Source organism: Haliotis rufescens, unplaced genomic scaffold (assembly GCF_023055435.1).
Source record: "Haliotis rufescens isolate VD_foot unplaced genomic scaffold, xgHalRufe1.0.p SCAF_20, whole genome shotgun sequence".
Taxonomy (NCBI): Eukaryota; Metazoa; Mollusca; class Gastropoda; order Lepetellida; family Haliotidae; genus Haliotis; species Haliotis rufescens.
The window spans coordinates 20,710,164-20,731,443 of record NW_025963891.1 but is presented as its reverse complement, the minus strand read 5'-3'; the positions used below and the strand labels follow the sequence as shown (position 1 = coordinate 20,731,443).

Below are 21,280 nucleotides of genomic sequence, written 5' to 3'. Positions count from 1 at the left end.
ATATTTACTGTAATGGCGGCATTTCAGTATAGATTCTTATACTGTTGTCAAGGAAGGCTGAATAATGAACATGGTACAGAATATATCTAGTTGTAGGATTAACAGTAACATGTATGCAATTGTTGTTACTGTTAATCCTCCAAGTATAGAGAGAGCAGAAGGTCCGGAGTTCAATCCCTGGCCGCGTCATACCAAAAGATGTTAATATATTGTACTTGTTGTTACCCTGTCTGGCAGTCAACAAGGGGCTAAAACAAGGACTGGTCGGCTAGGAGTCAGTAAACTGCGTCTGAGTGGGGTATTCATGTTGAACTGCGGCATGGTATCTCAGTTCTATAAAATCAGCATTATCTGACTAGTACAAGCCACACCAACACACATGCATACACGTCGCTATATAAGTGTAATTATCTTGGACGTTTAACGCCCATTTCTCCTCACCTCACATCAAGTTACCTGATACAGCTAAGAATAATGTTCAAAACGGCATTAAACTCAACTCACTCTCATTTAGATCAGTTTGGACCAGTGGTTGCTGTAGTTTGACTTTCTGATGAAACAAATAACCCTGCTCGATTATCACTCATCGACATGTCCAACTTTGTACATTAAAAGAATGATTTCCTTTCGTTAAATTCATGCCAATAATGGATTGAATAAATACGAAACTAAAGTACAGTATTCAACCTAATAAGTGCCCAGGGCGCTCTCCAAATTAGAAATAGGGGGCTCTTATTAGAATATTATTTTGGTGAAAAAAAACCAAGAGTTGAAAGATCGTAAATTTCGTGGTTTAGGCTCACAACTTGAAATGTTTATGTATGACATATATGTTTTTCCAGAATTTAATTGTCCTTAGTTAAGGGTGCATATAACATACGAGTGTGTATTATACACGAATAAATAAGTCCTGTGTACATTGATCAATCGGAGTGAGTGAGTTGGGTTTAACGCCACTTTTAACAGTATTCCAGTTATATCGTGGCATGTCAGCTTAATGTGGGAGGAAAGCCCGAAAGTGATGCAGGTCTCAGACGTTTACCACTTCAGTGAAACCCACGAGCACGGGTATGGTGCTGACAAACCTAGAAACATAATCGGGGCAAACCGGGATTCCAACCCACAATTATAGGTTTCTGGCGTGCCCAAGGGACGCAACTCTGCACAGCGAATCGCGGCGCCTTAGACGACTGGGCCACCCATGCCCCCTGATCAATCGGAAGCTAATTGGGATTGTTCACTGGCCAATATAATAGCAAATACCCCCGTGTGCGCTTATTAGAGCATGGCGCTTATTGCGTCGAATACGGTACCTCAGTAAAGTTAATGATGGGCTGCACATGGTATCGATGAATAACATCTGCCAGAACATCATCTTGTGACATGTAATACATTTTTGATCTGTGAAAGTGTGATGGATATCTAATTGAGTTCCTGTGGTAATTAGTTATCAGTCGGTGACAAGTGACAACTTATCAGATATTTTACATTTCATAATCAATTGGAGAAATAATGTAGGCATGCCGTTGGGAAATAGCTTACAAGTGTTGAATCACACTGATTAATTCCATATATCATGATGTGGAGTTTCCTGGCCCTGAGCCAGATGTAATAAAGATTGTTATTTGTGGAATATGTATTAGTTTGTTGCTCAAAGAGAACATAAACAGAGTCGTTATGAATAATAAAATATTATTCCCAATGATTATTATTTGCGCTGAACTTGATCACATTTTTTTGTTGCTTCAGATTGTAAATTGATTGTTCATTCCTTCTCCAGTTTTTTTATATTACATGTATTTGCAACTGGATCTTATCTTGGATGGCCCAAAGGGGATTCCAGGGCAAAGTGTGCCCTGTACTCCATGTTTGTAGAAGGTGATTGGTGAAGATTGGGTAGTTTGAGCAGGCTGATTAGGTGCCATCTTGCGCTGATGGAGTGGATTCGTGCTCATACAATTAACCACTGGTTTGCCAGGCTTAGACTTACTGATAATATACAGACATAACATAAAACACTGCAGCTGAAAGATCACTGACTGTGGCATAAAACAACATTCACTCACTCACTTAACTCTGATAGACATTAACTAGCCAACAAATGTACATATCCACGGTATGGTGATTTCTTGTCAAAATCATGGTTTTGTTTAATTAACTTTAAGAAAGTCAAGAATCGAATGTCCATATATTCTCTATAATAAACGTTTAAGCAGCAATTAAGTATGTAGTTAAGTAAGTGCAAGAGTGAGTGAGTGAGGTTTAATGCTGCTTTTAGCAATATTCCAGCAATATCAGGGCGGGGGACACCAGAAATAGGCTTTACACATTGTACCCATGTCGGGAATCGATCCCAGGTCCTCGGCGTGACAAGTGAACGCTTTAACCACTAGGCAGTAAGTGCAGGGAGCAGTAACACAGTTATTTGACAGTCACATATATCATCATCACTTTACAAGCCAGATGCCATAGCCAGACTGTAGGTTATCAATGTAAGGGAGAAATGTGACAACAATATAAATGTTGAAGGTGCAAGTGGTGTGTGTAATTATATCACCTACATCGATGCTCATGTAACGCTTGCCAAATAGGTCAGCCCTGACAGTGAGAGGCTCACCTGTAGAGTCAGCCCATCAGGTCTGCAATCAAAATAAACCTTTGCCAAGACTCTTCCCATTGGTTCCAGACATTGGGTTTGGGTTTCTTCTGTCTTATCTGTGCCTGGGAAGAAATAGAAGAGTCACATCTGATAGGTATGGAATTATCACAGTTGCTCTTTGTACTCTCGTTAGTTGGGTGCAGGGATGCAGATTGTGGTCGACACATCATGAAATTGTGTGCAGCAGTGTTGTTGTATGTCCTGAGAGTTATCTCCCCTTTGAGGTTGGAAACATGTGGCTGGGCAGCCATGTAGGTGGAACAGCTTTCTCCTCGCCTTATGGGGCAGTAGGGTAGCCCAGGTGTTAAGGTGTTGGCTGATTATGCCAAAGACCTGTGTTGAGTTTCTGTCTTGAGAATATATGTGAAGCCTTTTTTAGGGTGTCCGCCTCTTCCTCGTTTCCCCCCCTCCTCCTTACCCCCTGCTGTGCTATGGTTGGAATGATACTTAAAGTGTCATTAAACCATTTTAACTCATTCACTTTATGGCCGTACATGAACATGTGTAATATGATGAAGAAGACTTTTTGTTGATCTGTGCAAGTATCAGTTATTCACATTAATTTCCATGGAATAATTGTAGACCAGGATTGCCATCCAGCTTAATGTTTTACTAGTAAAATCTGTTGACTTTAAAAACTACTCATCAAAACTTCAAATTTTGTTAGTCATACGAGGCACTTATATTGACGGGTGATCAGTGGTTGATTTTGTGTTATTATACCCTGACAGCATTGGATGTTGCTCACGATATCATTCACTGGTTTGTCTGGCCCAGATGTTATTATTTAAAGGCCGTCATCAAATAGCTGGAATATTGCTGATTGCGGCATCAAACAACACTCCAACAAACACCCTGTATGATCAGATTTTCATTATGTGGTAACAATATTCAACAGGAGCTTTGACAATATGGTTACTACTAAGGCCGGGTTACTAATGGGTTTGATATTGACATACACTTGCTGTAATAAGTCGTTTATATTGGCAGGTTTGAGTGCTTCTTAAACGTCTTCACCATGATGGTGAAGGTTTAGTATTGACATTACAAGCCAAGTCAATCCCATTCTAGTATTTGTCCAATACTGATATAACTCATTGGATGAGAAATATAAATATTGTAACTGGTATTATCCTATGAAATATTTTTGGTTGTTTATTCAGGGAAAAACATAATTGTTATTGAATTGTTAAAAAAGTGCAAGTTTTGTTGCAAATCATTATCATGATATTAACCATATTACTTGCCATAATAAAAATGAAATTATGCCAAATTATGTATGTAGTCACATGGAACATAGTATCTTATTCAAAGGCCATGTGCATATACTTGTTCGGAACACAAAGCTTTAACTATACGTAATAGTAATCATTTCATCGTTTTAAACTGTTTGTTTGTTTGTTGTTTAATGCAGTACTCAGCAATATTCCAGCTTTATGACATCGGTCTGTAAAAATTTTAATCTGGACCAGACAATCCAGTGATTGATATCATGAGCATCGATCCATGCAGTTGGGATTGATGACATGCATCAACCAAGTCATTGAGCCTGACCACCCATTCCCCTTAGTCGCCTCTTACGACAAGCGCATAGTCGCCTTTTATGGCAAGAATGGGTTGCTGAAGACCTATTCTATCCCGGATCTTCACGGGTCCGTTATAAACTGGGTGATAGAAGGAACAATTACAGTAGCTTACTCGGACCAAGGTAAAGACTAGCACAACAGAGTCCAAATATGAAAAATGTTATTTTATAATCCAAAGCTTGCCAGTTAGCGGTGGTTTGCCAGGTAGGATGTGAACATATTGCACAGATGTCAGCCAGTCTGTTCCGTGGGAGGAGGAACACGGCTCGACTGACGCACAAAAACAGTTGTTGTAAATAACGGAGAAGCCAGGAGTGTGTAGTTCTACGGCCCAGCTGTTGAGGTTACTGGGTGGGTACACCACCCTCTATTGCCCTATAGGGCCGCCGGCTACACTAGCACACATCTACATACATGTAGATACTACCTACCTGAACATGCTTACTTAATCAGGGAGGTCAGTGTCAGAGGTGAGAAGCCACGGAGATGTTTTCCCTGCCGTGTTATATGTGTAGATGGTGATGAGTTGGACATTGGATGCAATATTCCTTGTTTTGGATGCACAAATAGCCTTTGAATGGATTTAGGATTTGCCATGGACAGAAAGACAAGGTGAAGGTGTTTATACTTACAGTCGGAACAATTACTTTCGTGGAACAAGCTTGTGAAGGAAGAAGTTGTGTTTTAGGTTTCAAACTGGAGAAAGGTAATTTTAAGGTAACACTGTGTATTTCATGCGTGTTTGTGAGCAGCCTAATTGGATTCCATCGGCTGTGAAAGAGGTGCAGGGATTTTGTGAGATTTGGGCAGCTGAACTCATGCTTTGAACATGTGTTTGTGAAGCATGTTTCCGTGTACATGGATTTGGCTACAGTGTTGGATTACCTATGTCCTAGACAAGCTTGGTTCTACCTTCTCTAATGAGCAAACGTTAATTGCTGACAAGGCATTGAGTGTCTGGGAGGATATGCTGCTGTTATGAATATGCAAAGCTGCGAGGACATAACGTTGAGTTTAAGGACGCAATTTGGAGGACAGCCCTAAGGACAAGATACCCACAGACACAGAGTTGAGAAACAAATTGGTATGTAATGAATTCATGGACTTTGAGTTTGTGCTGAATGGCACTGGAAGACTGCATTGAAAATTGTTGTGTTGAGGATGGACTTGGAGATGGACTTGGAGATGGGGCTTTGATCCGCATACGGTGATACACCTTACCTTGTGAGTCTCTGCCTTGTTTCAGTGTGAGATTCACAAAGGTGCATTTGGAGGTGTCACGGGAGCCCCACTATGCCTATCATGAGTGTCGGCTTAACTCAAGGTCTGTTGGCTGACTGAAGAAAAAAGAAGTGTTGTAGTACTGCACTTTTGCACAACCAGACACAGATTCACTGGCTCGCGGTTTCTGACGTCAGTGGATATTTTACTTGTGAGTAGGATGGGATATACCAGAGCAGTGTGGAACACCTGTCGATTTGTTGGTTTGTTTCATTCAATGCTCGATTATCCAGTGTATCATATCGCCATTCCATTATAAATACCCTCGGCTCATTCACCACCAAAGCATTGTTTGGAGTCTAGTCACAACACTAAATATAGCCATCCAATCAAATTACCAGAATACAAATGATTTTAGATGGAAATAGCCGAGAACTGTTCCAAATGTTGATTTTGCTTTCAACAGATAGTACATGCCTTCTAATGAAAAAGCAAAGAAGGTATATATGATAGGCTGTGGATTCATTCACAACATATTTTATCGAGGAACATGCTTTTTATTATGTATTTAAGGTAAAATACTATATTTGTCTCCAAATGTTTAAATAAAAGTTTTACTCAAGTAAATACAACACTTTATGCAGGATCTACTTTCAAGCTACCTTATTGACACTATGCTTTTCAGAGGTCATGAAGATCATGCAAGATGGCATGCAAATAGAATGTTTTATCCTCTAGATCTACAGTTGTTGCTTCTTCTTGTTTAAACTTGAGTTGTTACCCTGTCTGGCGCTCGGCATTAAGGGGCTAAAACAAGGACTGGTCGGCTCGGAGTCAGTATACTGTGTCTGAGTGGGGTATTCATGTTAAACTGCGGCATGGTATCTCAGTGAGCTAGCACTATAAATCGGCATCAGTCCCGACTAGTACAAGCAGCCACACACACACACGCGCATGCACGTCGCTATATAAGTGCAATAATCTTGGACGTGACGTTAAACCCAATTTCACCTCACCTCACCTCACCTTAACCTCACCTTTAAACTTGAGGGGGTGGTCGGGTAGCCTAGTGGTTAAAACGTTCGCTCTTCACGCCCAAGACCCGGCTTCGATTCCCGACATGGGTACAATGTGTGAAGCCCATTTCTGGTGTCCCCCGCCGTGATATTGCTGAAATATTGCTGTAAGCGGCGTAAAACCATTCTAACTATTTAAACTTGACAAATTATCAGGGATGTATTTTGTCTTGAAATGAATTGTCATTTTTGGTTATTATCATTTTAGTTTCTGAACTATTCTACAAAGTTAAAAATAATTTTTAAAAGGCTTTGCAATTGTTATTTTTTCATGTGAAGGTTGAAACTGTATCACTTTACTTGCACTTGAGAATGTTTTCTTACAACTACTTTTACCTGGTGAACCCTGTGAATAACATGAAATAAATCCAGTGCCTTTATGGGGATTACCTCCATATAGAGATAAGTTATTTGGCATCAGGATGTCAAATATGAATGAATGGAGAACTGATAAAGTGGGTAAATAGTTTTGCACACTAGATGTGTTGTTAGGTAAACATGATTAGAGTACAGGACATTCAGAATCCCCTTCCTCCATGTTTGTTCAAAGATATTTCTTGGATTTAAAAAACATTTAAAATTTGAGGTCTACTAAAAGGAAGTTTTTAGGTGTATACTGCTGTCTAGCATATCTGACCTGGTTTTGATATCAGCATAACCCATGAACTAATTACACAGTGGCTAGGTAAAAATGAAAAATGATCTTGTGTCAGGAATTATCTCTGGTTTTTAGTTGTTCCATACAAGCTGGCATTAAGGAATGATTTACTGTTGGACTTGGCATGTGATTTATTAATCTTGGTGTCAAGCTATCTGAGGTTCTGATATATGTCAAGTGATATGTACCACTGGCATTTTAAGTTTTTCTTCTTGACCTTTATAACATTATGAGATGTTACCTTAGTGATATATTCTTTAAAAAAATACAGTTACTTGAAAGTCAATTTACAGATTTGACATTTGATTTCTTAGATACGTATTTAGTTTCTGTTTTGATATTTGTTATAACTTTGTTTTTCCTTAAAATATGAAAAGTTGAGACACTGTCACTGTTATATGTTATTGAAACATCTGGTACAAGTTGATGGGCTAGCAACTTGGTGATTTCACCCCTATCCATGTATTCTTAAAATGAAAGTTAATTCGTGTCTACAATGCAGGGACCTGGTTTACAGAAGTTGAGGTCCAGGGGATCCCCACTTGTTAACTTAAAGGGTCCTTGCAGGCTATACGAGGGTCCTGTGAAGTCTAGTGTACTGTATGTTTAGATAATTACCTTATGGCCTGGAATGAATCATTGATCATATGGACAGTGGTCATGACTGATGGATAAAATATGACACCCATAACTGCTCTTAATGCACTGTCGGTAGAATGAATATTATTGTGTGGCCCTTGGAACACAGTATATTTCAATCTGAGTCCATTTTTCTACATTTGTGTCCAGTGACTAATCAAGAATAAAAAATCAAGAATTTTTATTGTACAGAACAACCTCGTAGGGTAGGGTACAAACTATCTACATATGTAGATGTATATAATTATAGACATGAAAGGTAGATATACATGCATAGTAAAGTGATATTAATGTCATATGTATTGGGTGGAACTATCCACTCTAATCACTTATATAGACGTGGAAACAGATATATCCACAAATCCCAGGCAAGTCTATGTAATACATACTTTGGCAAGTCTAGATTTGTTCAATTTCTGAACATGAAGATATCCTCTGGGCTCCTTTATATTATTATAGACAATTTAACAATAAAAGAAATCATATAGTTAGAAATAGGCACATGTTATTCTCTCCAACCTTTGGATGATTAATGAGAATTACATACATTAATATCAAAGGAAATGTTTCTGTTGAAGTGGTTGGTCATGTCCGAGAAATACATGTTACTCTAACGCATAGCACATGTCCTCCAAGAACTTATCAATGGAGTGAACATACTTCCCTACCCTACCTTCATGGAGGACATATCAGTTGTACCTCCCAGGTACTGGATCTATAGAGGCACTGTAAGCATGGAGGTAGTTCTACAGGTACATTGTAGTGTGCGAGTGTAGACGTTACCAGAGCAAGGAGTCCTGTGGAGCCGGTGGAGCCGGGAGATACCGGATGAGTCAGGGGATATTCTCTACTGAGATGTTCTCTGGCGCTCTGCTTCCTCTTGTCAAGGACACTTGCCCTCACTTGGGGCTGTAAATGCCTTAAAATTAAATCTCTTCACTGTCATCAGTTAACATTCCTGTAATTCCTGCCTTGACACTGGGGATTGTCAGTGTCGGTCTGTATGGTTTACATCCAATATTACAGAAATGTTTGATTTATCTGAATATTGCATGAAATATTTTCTCATTTGGTTGAGTAATGAGTTTAATCTCAAAGAGATTTTGTTTTCTAATTTTGTTTGAATTATTGTTGTATATTTATTTTCCTTGTGTTTATTTTGTGTTGTTTGTGTGTATTTGTTAGAGGTGAAGAAACAAGTACTACAAATGGTCCACACAACGGGGAAGTCTTCAGTACCACACAAACTATACACGTGAACCCAGGTATGGTCTTTTCTTTCAAATATTTAATTCATTTTCTGTTCTTTAATTATTAATGGCTACTAGTAATGTTTGGCCATCTTTTATGCATTTGTTTCCTTTTTATTTGATATGTTTTCAATTGTTTATTCTATTGAGCCATTTTGTCCCCTCTCTGTGGGATCTCTCTAGTGAAAGACCTTACAAAACAGTTTTAGTATAAGCTTGAGTTAGGATGTTGTTTTTTAAGTTTGAGATATTTAACCTCCAATATGTTGTGCATATTTGGGGTTTTCTTTCACTATTTAATTTCTCATGAGATCATGTTATGTGTTGGCTGTATCATACATGCCACATTGTTAGCTGGTAGCTTTAAATATACATGGCTGGTGCTTGCACAGTGTTTAAGTGTGCTTCTGTATATGCTGTTTTTAATGGCTGATATCACAGCAACTAATGTGTAACAAGTTTGGGATAAAAACCAAACCTTCAAAATATTATGGTTTTCTGTAGAATGACATCCCTGGAATTAATCTGGAATTTGACTGCTTGACATTCAAAGGAAGGAAACTTCTGAATAATTGAAGTTTATGCCGTTGATGTTATTATATTCAAAAGCTTTTAATGCCAATGCATTGCCAGTGTTGCAAACAGGCTGTGGTGCTCGTAGATGAGATATCTCCGTGCATATTTTGCCACATTAATCACAGCTCGGCCTAATAATAGTCAAAACAGCTTGCACTTAATCAGAACCAGATGACTAGAAGCCAGAAAAGCTCAGGGCATGTTTTGCTTATGTGCGTAGTATGGTAGAAAGAGGGGGTAAGGCTTTTCTTCTTCACTCTTTCATTGACGTACAAGGTCGTGTTGCTTTGTAAGATGATGGGTTTGCTGTATATTGTGTCAATGATATATCTTCTGTTCCTTATATCTGTATATATCTCATTTGTATGTACACATACACATCTTCTGTATACACTCTCTAAATCTGTGCACCAATAAGATCTTCTTCTGTCAGTATATCTTTCTTCAAATTACACCAAGACGAACTTAGTCAAATCTTCAAGTCAGAATTAGAAATTTACAAGTTTATGTCAAAATTTTATTATCTGTTTAAATGGTCATATGTATCCTATTCATTGTTTCAAGAGTGTAAAAAACATTTTGAGAATTACAGAAATTGGGACATATTTACTTATTTCTAGGCCTACATCAGTTTTTTTTATTGCATACAGAGCTCCAGATAACTTTTTGATCAATTGAGTTTTTACTCTAGGGTTTCTATTTTAATTGGGTCATTAATTTTTCATTGGGTAACCAATATTTTTCACTCATCTATTCATCACTCTTTTGTTTTTTTCCCAAAATAGTGAACATTTTAAGATTTAAAAAAAATATGAAATAATGTTTTAGATTTAGGCTGGAGTCGGAAAGTAAATTAGCTCGTAATTGTGTTTCGGAGATTAGCTCCTTTGTACACATGCTGAAAAAGCTTCTTGGGTATTTACGCAAACTGTTTTTATACATTTGAGTTTTTCATTTAATGCATGCATTTCTGTACGCAAGTTAATTGAAAGTAACTGTGTTTTGAATATTTTGGAGGTTTTTTAGGCAAATACGCTGCTTATCTGTAGTTCTGGCATATACACCCCCTTGAGGTTTTGCTGTACGACTGGTATTTTGTTATTAAGGGAATATGTATTTAAAAGATATGAATTTTCAGTTTTTTTAAACAGAAACTTTTTTGCATACATTTGCATGTTAACTAGACATACTGTCTAATGATTGGCTGCTTCTGACAGGTGGTAGGCGGGGCCTGCACAAAAAACCAGTCAGTCCTGCTATGGACAATTACGGTGACACATTCTCACAGTCATCATCTACCTCACAAAAATGGTCGCCGTATGGTGCGTTTCATTCTTTCTGTCTTCTTTTGTTTTGAAAACTCTGAAAGCAATCAAGGAAATCTGTGTCCGCATCACACTTGTATAAATGGTGAAGTTTAACTGGCTGTTTGGGGATTGAATCAATTTTGATCATCTTGCACTGATATTGTATTATTAATTTGCCAAGTGTTGAAATTTTAACAATGCAACAAAATTGATGCATAGCGAATGGGCTACTTACCGTATTCGACGTAAGAATAAGCGCCCATGGCGATATTTGTTAATATATTGGCTAGTGAACAATCCCAATTGGCACCCCTTCCGATTGATCAATGTACAAAAGACTTATTTATTCGCGTATAATACGCACTCGTGTGTTATATGCACCCTTAATTAGGATCAATTAAATTCTGGAAAAATATATTTATCGTATATAAACATTTCAGGCTGTCAGCATAAACAACGAAATTTATCTTTGAACTTTTTTCACCAAAATAATATTCTAATAAAGAGCCCCCTATTTCTAATTTTGAGAGCGCCCTGGGCACTTAATACGTTGAATACGGTATTTGCTTTTATTGCTTTCAAAGTCGTATGTGTGCATGTGTGTGTTGTTAAGCCTCTTGCACAACTAGTGTCTTGTGTCTTGTTCAAGTCATCACCTAACTTGTGTCTTTCAGTATTAACATGCTCTTGCACAGTGTAGGAAACAGCTCTTTTAGATGTTTGCAATTCATTAATCCATTCCTAGTTTCCAGTCATCTCTTGCGAGGTTATCTTGTAATTGTATTGATATTTACCAAATTGGTCTCTTGATTGTTTTGTTATACCTTTGTGGAATATGCTGCATTTGTTTTTTGGAAGATTTGTGACTTTTGAAAAGGGAAATTAAGGAAAGTTAAAACTGGTTTGACATGAATAATAATGTCACAAAACATTGCTTCTTCTTTTTGATTACTCTACAGTAAACTACGTATACCGAACACGCTCACAACAAACTGACGATATAACCACCTTTTTTTTGTTGTCCCGACCATGCGCTGCATATATGCTGCATATATGCTGCATATATGCTTATAACGAACTACGGTTATAACAAACTAAGATTAGTGATCCCTTTGAGTTCGTTATAGCCTTTGTTTTCTGTATTTAGTTTCTGATGAGTAAATTCTGATCTATGTACATATACTCATAAAAGCTCTTTGTATGGAGATGGCATTTTGTAAGTTTTGCTTATGAGAAGAGAAATCAAATTGTATGAAATCTCAATGTTTTTGCTTCCAATAGATCAGCATTAATACATTGTCAAAGAACGTGATTTGAGGTAAAATAAACTATACCAGGAATGTTTTGCTGAGAAATTAATAAAAAAAGTTACAGGAATTTAAATAATTTCCCATTCCCTGTTAAGCAGCAACAAAACGCTTTCCATAATCATAAGAAATCACGCGCTAAAAGCAGAGTCGATTATGTGATTTGGATTATATCATGTGTTTATTAATCAGAATTAATCAAAGAGAAGAAATTTGTTTCTTGTGACCAAATTAAACAATGCATGTTTTTATAAATGATTATTCTGAAAATGACAACATTTGTCTTGTATAGCATACATCCACATTGGTATAACCTTGTTTGTTTGTGTGTTGCAGTGATAGTACCTACATCACTGTTACCTCCCTTTGCATGTGAATGTTATTGTTTGCAGGGGACTCAGGACCTGTTCAGTCATACAGGCCTGTCAATTTCTCCATCAATCAAACCTCCACAACTACTTCAGCGACACCAACAATCATTACATCATCTCCCACAGCTGCAACCACTACTACTGCAACAACCACAACTGCGCTCACAAATGGCCTGCCTGATTCTATCAGCACACCGCTGACTATCAAGGTTGATTCCCAAGATAGTACAGGTAGATTGTTATACACTCAGGGTTCCTAATGCTTTACTCTTTAATGCCTAGATTAGAACTTCAGGAGTTGTTTGAAAACTATGATCTATTTTAAACAGATATGTTGCTATACACAAAGGCTTAATTAATCCATATGTTTGGGGGCGGTCGGGTAGCCTAGTGGTTAAAACGTTCGCCCGTTACGCCGAAGACCCAGATCGATTCCCGACATTGGTACAATGTGTGAAGCCCATTTCTGGTGCCCCCCGCCGTGATATTGCTGGAATATTACTAAAAGTGGCGTAAAACCATACTCACTCACTCCATAATTTTGTGAAGTGTCTTACTCCTGGAACAGTTGAGTGTAATGTTGAACATAAGTACTGAATATGATGATAATCTAGTTGTGGCCTTATCAAAGGAAAAGATAAAACTCTGATGTTGTTTGGAAATGATAATGAAATCCTAGATGACATGTGTTGGTGTATAAAGTGTCATCTAGACATTGATATGTGACGTAGTGTGTGAAAATCATCAATCATCAAAGCTAGTTTTGCTGGACAGGCAAATTATCCAAAAACTATCAATCAGGTAACAACCAAGGGTGTCACCAGTCATTCAAAATTGACCAGCCATACACTTATCCACACTGAATAGCCATGCTGGCTATCACACTTACGGCTATCTTGTTGTCACTGTCCATGAATCAACCAACAACATAGATAAATAGAAGCTGGAGAAGCCAGGCGGACACACTGACAAGCAAACACTGGTTATGACAGGCCAACAATAGGAAGGACACATGCTGGCACCACAATATCTACAATGGCTATTGATCAGTCTGTCATCTCTGTTATTGTATATGAAGGTGTGTGGCCTGGCGCCAGAATAGCATGACTGGTGATCTCTATCAGGGCCAGTGTTTTCTGATTGTTGGCCCTGATTGTGCATTCAGATCACCATGTTCTGGTTGTGTGTTAAGTTGTCTAAGTTTGTAATTGAATGACCACCTTGGGGTCGGCTGACCAAGTTGGGCATTGATCAGCTAGTCAGATCAATGGTCTTCGGTTCCACTGATGTATGTATTAAGGAAATTAACTTCACCAGTTGGTCTGAATAAGTTGATTAACTATCTGACCATCAAGTTAGTGTTGATTTCTGTGCTTGCATTGAGTTGTCAGTCAAAATAGGGAAATGCATATGACATTTTTGTCACTGATGGGTTAAGTTTGGAATTGCCCTCCACATGTCCATCATAAAAACTGACGGAGGCCTTGATCTACTGAATACGTTTGGAGAAACTGACGAAGAGTTATTCAGAACAATTACTGCCTACCCTGCAGCAAAACAGTTACTTCATTGAGGCCTTGATCTACTGAATACGTTTGGAGAAACTGACGAAGAATTATTCAGAACAATTACTGCTTACCCTGCAGCAAAACAATTACTTCATTGAGGCCTTGATCTACTGAATACATTTGGAGAAACTGACGAAGAATTATTCAGAACAATAACTGCTTAACCTGCAGCAAAACAGTTACTTTATTGTTGGTGATGTGCATCAATCAATGAATCATCTGGACATTTCTAATAAATAAAAACAATTTTTCATAAACCCTGCTATTTACTGGAGTAGAGGCTGAACCTGGAATATAGAAAAAAATGTAAAAAATAAAATAATTATATATACTACCGTATTTGACGTAATAAGCGATCAGGGCGCTCTCAAAATTAGAAATAGGGGGCTCTTATTAAAATATTATTTTGGTGAAAAAAAAAACAGAGTTGAAAGATAAATTTCGTGTTCATGTACGACAGATATATTTTTCCAGAATTTATTGCCCATAATTAAGGTTGCATATAACACACAAGTGCCTATCATACGCGAATAAATAAGTCTTGTGAACATTGATCAATCGGAAGGGGTGCTAATTGGGATTGTTCACTAGCCAATATATTCGCAAATATCGCCGTTGGCGCTTATTAGAGCGGGGCGCTTATTACGTCGAATACAGTATTCACTTTTAGATTCCTATACACAAATGTCCCTGTAGTGTAGAGAGATAGATATGTTTAGTCCTGCCCGGAAGGTGAGCTTCAGACCCTATAAGTACAGAGGCAGTGTCCAGCTACTGCTGCAGAGTGCATGTGGGACCGATGGTCTGCAGCAGACACTGTTTGTTGGACAAACACTGCGGTGTTTTCACTCCAAACATATTTCCTGTGTGTGTGATAACAGTCCAGTTTTAGTATTTAACCCCGAATGTCTTCTGTGTGTTCTGTGGACAGTGCTAATGTATTCCATGTTATCTTCTTGAAACTGTTGCCATTTCCATCTTTGTTTATTGATGTATATTGAGGAACTAGTTTACACAGCTTCCAACAAGTACGGGTATTAGCATGAATAATTGATTCCCTTTGAGTGATTTCACCATGATAATGAGATATTGAATTGGTTTTTTTAAGTTTTACCTTTGTCTTCAATTTCTACATTATGTGTGATAGTAAGTGATAGTATGTCAAAAGATAATTTTAACGTCATCATGAACCAGTTACTTTTTTTATCACTGCCTGTTCACGATGAAGCAGGAGCTCTGTGTCAACCATTTACAATCAGCATGGCATCGTGGTGTGAAAATGAAATGTCGACATTGAAGTCAGTGCTCTGATAATCATGCCGTTGGTGCGTATCTAGGTATGAACGATCATGGAGCTCCCAGGGGGGCGGGGCCAAAGTACTCCACCCCCATCAGCATCCCTGTGTCTTCCAAGCCCTCAGAGAGAAGAGGCTACCCTGCAGGCAGTACAGGTACCAGTGGTGGCATGTCTCATCTGCCATACATTAGAGGCATTATGGCATGTTTGGTCTGCCATACATTGTAGACAAACTGTACATTGTAACCATTTTGCCTGTGTTCCTGTATAATGTAGTCCCCACTGCATTTCCCACTTAAATATTTAATTTCCCACTTAAATATTTACATCAGTACTAAGGGTTGACCTTAGGTCACTGGTTGCATGTCATCGAAGTGCTGAACCATTGTTGAACACTATTTCCATTTATTCACCTGTGCCTATTTTGGATGTATACTAATACACAAACACCTTAAAGGACAACGTTGATGCTGAATCACCCATTCAAACATTGATAGTAATAATGATCTTGGTGCCGTTGTACAAAACAACCTTAGCGCTAGGACTGTCGTAAGTCTATGTGAAGGTATGGGAGATACGATCACCTTAGCGCTAAGATTGCTTTGTACAATGCACCCTCGTCTTCAGGTTGCAAATCCTGAAAACTTGACTTGATTAGTATCCATGACCTTTTTGTAACCGTGATCACATAAGTAACAATAACACTTGTTTGGAGGTTCCCTGCATGGTGTAATGAAACAAGAGTAATACGACAGTTTGTCATCTTTAGGCCTTGCCTCTCCTGTAGAATCACCTGGGGATTTGATGCATGGCTTCCGCCTTGCTCTAAAGAGATTGTAGGTCTGTTTCCCTCAACCCCATTGCATGTAACCAGTTTGTGACTCTCCTGGGAGTGTTGTTGTACCATTAAAGGAATGGTAGTTCTTTGACAGTAGATATTTGGAGAGGTGCTTATCTCTGATATAAATGAAGTTGGAATCACTGACATTATTGGACCATTTCTGTAATAATTGAATGAAGTTAAGAGAAGCCTATTCTCTGAATAATGTATTAGTGGAACATTTCACCTTCTTGACAATAACTCCAGATGCTCCAAGACGCATTGATGAAAGTAATCTCAACTATAATGTCCCTGTAACAGTGTACGAGATGCAGTAGGTGTAGCATTTGCTTTATGCAAGGGGGACTATGTAAATAGGGGACTACGTTTGTGGATGTCAGTATGCCTCCATAATGTTGGGTGCATAAGTTGCTGTGCAGAGTTGCATCCCTTCGCCATGCCAAAATCCTATGATACTAGGGACCTATTCGTTGTGATTATTTTACTAGGTCTATCTGTACTCATGGGTTTCACCAAAGCAGTAAAAATATGAAACCTGCATTACTTCGGGCTTTACTCACACGTGAAGATGACATACCTTGAAATAACAGAAATATTATTCAAATTGGCTTTAGATCAAACTTACTCGTGCAAGTTGACATAGACTGGGGTGAGGTATGATGATGTCAGTATTCCCCTGTAAAGCCGACTGTCTATAACAAGCTTCTTCTAAAGTAGAGTTATGACCTGCCAGTCGGTCAAGCTGTCTGGCTGAGTCTGACCTCCCTCTGCATGTGGTAACTCCCCAGTTCCCTCTGATGCATGATCGATAATATTGATGGTTATTCAAGTCGTACAAGATTCAATGATACTGACAAGTGTTACGAGTCAAGGAAGTTTGATGATGTTCTCTGATACTTGATCAGTCTACCAGGACTTTGTGAAGGTTTTTTTTAGGTTTTCTTTAGAATGTTGAGTATTTATGTTCAGAATGTTTTGTAGCTATTTCTGTCAATACGTAGTATAAAGGAAATCAAGGGAATGATTTGGAGAGTTTGTTGGCACATGTGAGTCTATATATGTGCTCTGCCATGCTGGTAACACTACCTGAGGAAGAACAATTGATACAAGCCTGCTTTTCTATGTCCACAAGTGGTAGCATTCTACAGCTACGCTCAGACTGTGAATAATGTTGAATTATGTGAGAAATTTTGGGTTAAAAAGTGTTTGCTATTTGAAATGGACAAACAATTGTAGAAACTTTCTCATCCAAAATCTATTTGAAGAATAACAGATCAATTATCTTGTGACTTGATTCCTACTCTTAGCTTCACTTTGGGTTGGAATCAATCCCAGAGAAGCTGAGACTCGACAAAGCATCAATACAGTTCTTCTGTTATGTTTTTCCTCTTGTCCCGGGACACTGTAACCATCAGACTGACACGTTCTGGGCAAAGACAGGCACTAAGTCTGCACGTTCCGGGACATCAGAATAGGCTGGTGGTTCCCCCTGAGTGTGTCTGGCTGTGCATTGGTGCTGGAATCCTGCATAGCACCAGGCAGATCATGATGCCATTGCAAGATTGGAAACAACCTGCAAATATTGATCTGTGTTGGAAGTGAAGCATCACTAGTTCTATATCTCTGTGTACATGGATAAAAGTTATGGTCAGACATGCATTTACATAATCAGTTCAGGTCTAACTTGTCAAGTTGTCCAGTTGTAGTTAGTTGTTAGGACATCAGGTTGTTGGCTGGAAAAATGTACTTCATCGGCAAGTTGGAGAAATGGTGAAGGTCATTGCAGTATAGACAAACAGGTTTGTGTTAAAGCTGTTATATACATCAGAAATGTTTTGAACAAAACACTTTTTAACCATTATGTATTCTATAAATGTTCTTTCGTAATCATTTTTCTTCGGAGACTGTTTATCTTTATTCTGTATATTGTATACAAATTATTATCAGAGGTGATGCCACTCCCATGGTGTTGAGCCATGTGCCTGTCTTGTCAAAATACCTGATGGTTGGCTGTTTAAGGGTTAACGGAGGTTATGTTGGGTATCAGGTACCAGGAATTTGAAGGTTTTCAGTGTCTTGTAGGAAGGTTCGAATGCAATAGGCTTCCCCATGCATGGTGTGGTGTGTCTTGAACATATGTTTCCAGAATGTGACAGTTCATTCTGTTGGGATTCACATACTTATAACCCTTTTGTTATATCATCAAATCATACAGAATATTAATTTCACTAATGCTTTGAACATAATTTGTGCAGATTCAAGACAAATATTAATGATTATTGTTAACATCTAAAGACTAATTCTTTGTTGCATAACATTATTTGTTGACATTTGTCTTCCAAGAATAACATGTTTGCTCGCTTGTTGTACTTGAGAGATGGTTAAGTTACAAAAATGTTTAACAACATGGATGAATATTGTTTATGTTGTTGGTGTTGTTTCAGACATTAACCAACCAGATCCCCAGGGCGTTGTCAATATTCCAATAGGTATTTTAACACTGAGTCACCTTCAAGCATGACACAGTCTGTGTATGCATGATGTCATTCCGTGAATCACGATACCAACTAGTACCATGTCTCTAATACTTACCCCCAAACAACTCATAGATATCCTTTAACTACAGTCCTGTTTCTCTTAACCTACAAGGATATATTTTTTGTGTTCTTTTGTGCTGAAAAGCTTTTGTTACATATGCTAAAAACACAAAGTGAAAGGAAATTTCATAAAATGTGTGAAAATTGATTACCGAACAGTTACTTGATTAATTTTTTGAATATTAAATATATTCTTATATAATTGTTAAAAATGCTAGCAACATGGAAGAATTCCGGGGATGTGTTGGAGGATTTTAGTTCCAGTCATACCCTCTGTTGATCCTGTGAAGGTGTCTCCATGTGATTAACACAACACCTAATTGTAATGATGTTGTTGATGTTATCCATCTACTAGACTTGACGTACTGGTAGATTGTTATGTACTCAGGTAGAACTGAGGACTCTAGTTGCTAGGCACTTGTAGTGCTTGCAGTAGATAGGACATGGTGCTAACATCCCAGGACATCCAGTTGGACAAGGTCATCTGTCAGGGTTACAACAGATCCCCAACCTAAGCTGGTCTCAGGTGGTCAGACGCAGTGATTCGGTTGATTGTGTGTCACTGTGTCCTGATGGCCTCGATCATTGCTCATGATGTAAATCACTTGATCATCTGGTCCAGATTCGATTATTTACAGGCCGCTGTCATATAGCTGAAATATTGCTGAGTTTGACAATAAACAAAAAACAAACAGACAAACAGACAAACTATTTAGATATCGTCATTAGTATGATTCTGTGGAGTCTGACTCCATATTTTTGTGGGCTCTATGTTATCGCGGTGTCGGTAAATCTTGTAATCCACAATCCCTGTTGACTCTTTAATTATTCAAATCTAAGCACTATATTTCATCTCTTGATCGAATAAAGGACTCATTACGGTAGCATGTTAACTTTTGTATCAAAGGTTCTGGAATGTTTTTTAAGTGGAATTACACCTACCTCCATTAGAAATTGGTTAGAAAAGGACCCATTTGTTGGGACGATGTCCCATGACCCAACCTAGGTCGTATGCACACTGATTATGCATAATTCATAACAGGAAGTGATGTAAACCACATATTCCACACCTATCACACCACATAATGGTGATACCGCGATGATATGGAGTTGCCTGCCCTTGAGTCACTCATGACAGCAGAGACCATATAATAGATTATCTATTATATGGTCTCTGATGACAGGTATCTTACCAAACTCTTTAAGAAATCAGCATCGATCAATCCTAATTGATGTGTCATAACAGTTGAACAAAGAACAAAAAACATTTTGCATATGACATATTCAATAGGTTAGTGAGCATGCTACTGCGATAATATAGCGTACCATGCTACTATTGACATTGTCTATAAAGGTTGTGTGCCTGGTTCAGCTGGATGTCCTGTCAGTCATGGAACATGATGTCTCCTAACAGTGCTTCCTTCCGAGATTAATTTGCTTCAGATGTACACTATACTTCTCTGATCCAAATTAAACAGTGACAGCTTTAACTGTAGCTTGCATGTAAGCTTATTTTAGATATTGATTCAAAGATGAAGTCAGATTTACTTGATAACCTTATGTAGTTGCTGTAATATGCTCTTCAACCATCTTGCTGTGACTGAGTTCAGGTGTGCCACAACTATGTAACATCTCCAAGGCCATATGCAAGCTGCTGTCCAAAGACCACTAGTCAATTTGTTTGTAATATACAGAAATATGCTAATGGAACAACATTCAGTGAATTGTTTTGTGGTATTTTCTGATTGAAAGTTGCTATGGGTGTTTCTAAGTTATAGCAGACCTAACTGAAATTTCAAAATTAATTGTCAGACATGGCAAGGAGCAACCCCACTGCTTCACCCCCTATGTGGTCAGCAACAAAAGCTTCAAGTGGACCTAAAACTATGCCTAGGCCAGCCCCTAAGCCAGTTCCTAAGCAAGCACCTATGCCTGTCTCGAGCTTTGAGCATAAGCAAAGCTCCAGATATGGTAGCTCTCCCACGGAAGGCTCAAAGGGCCAATCATCAAAAGGCTTGGACCTCTTCTTACGGCAGCAAGAAAAATTAATACAGCTGGGTGCAGATGTCAAAGGTAGAATGCTGTATTCTGTCAGCATGAAGCATGACCTCAAGAATGACCTGAGCCTGAGTGACCTTGACCTTTGACCTCAGATAACCACACCCGCAGTGAAGGCTTATCTGAAAGTGCATGTTTCGCCATACTCTTTTTTGATACACAAGTGTGTGTTATATTTTTTTTTTTATCACAAATAACATCTTATGCAAATTCAGTTCAATTCATACTTTTACATTCAGTAATACTGACTGTTTCCGTATTAAAGCGTT

The 21,280-nt window shown here is 38.3% G+C and overlaps 1 protein-coding gene across 40 annotated transcripts in view; it reads left to right on the top strand.

Moving 5' to 3' along the window:
- Positions 1-21,280, top strand: part of LOC124137577 (sorbin and SH3 domain-containing protein 1-like) — a 182,325-nt gene that overhangs the window by 79,643 nt on the left and 81,402 nt on the right. For 30 of the 40 annotated variants that reach the window (XM_048400930.1, XM_048400940.1, XM_046504083.2 and 27 more), the window contains exons 3-8: positions 9,025-9,104; positions 10,883-10,987; positions 12,672-12,881; positions 15,556-15,669; positions 18,801-18,845; positions 20,766-21,026. In XM_048400930.1, coding sequence (XP_048256887.1) covers positions 9,025-9,104; positions 10,883-10,987; positions 12,672-12,881; positions 15,556-15,669; positions 18,801-18,845; positions 20,766-21,026 — 815 coding nt within the window. The remainder of the gene's footprint in view (positions 1-9,024; positions 9,105-10,882; positions 10,988-12,671; positions 12,882-15,555; positions 15,670-18,800; positions 18,846-20,765; positions 21,027-21,280) is intronic. The other 10 variants (XM_048400942.1, XM_048400944.1, XM_048400934.1 and 7 more) reach the window with 10 other exon arrangements.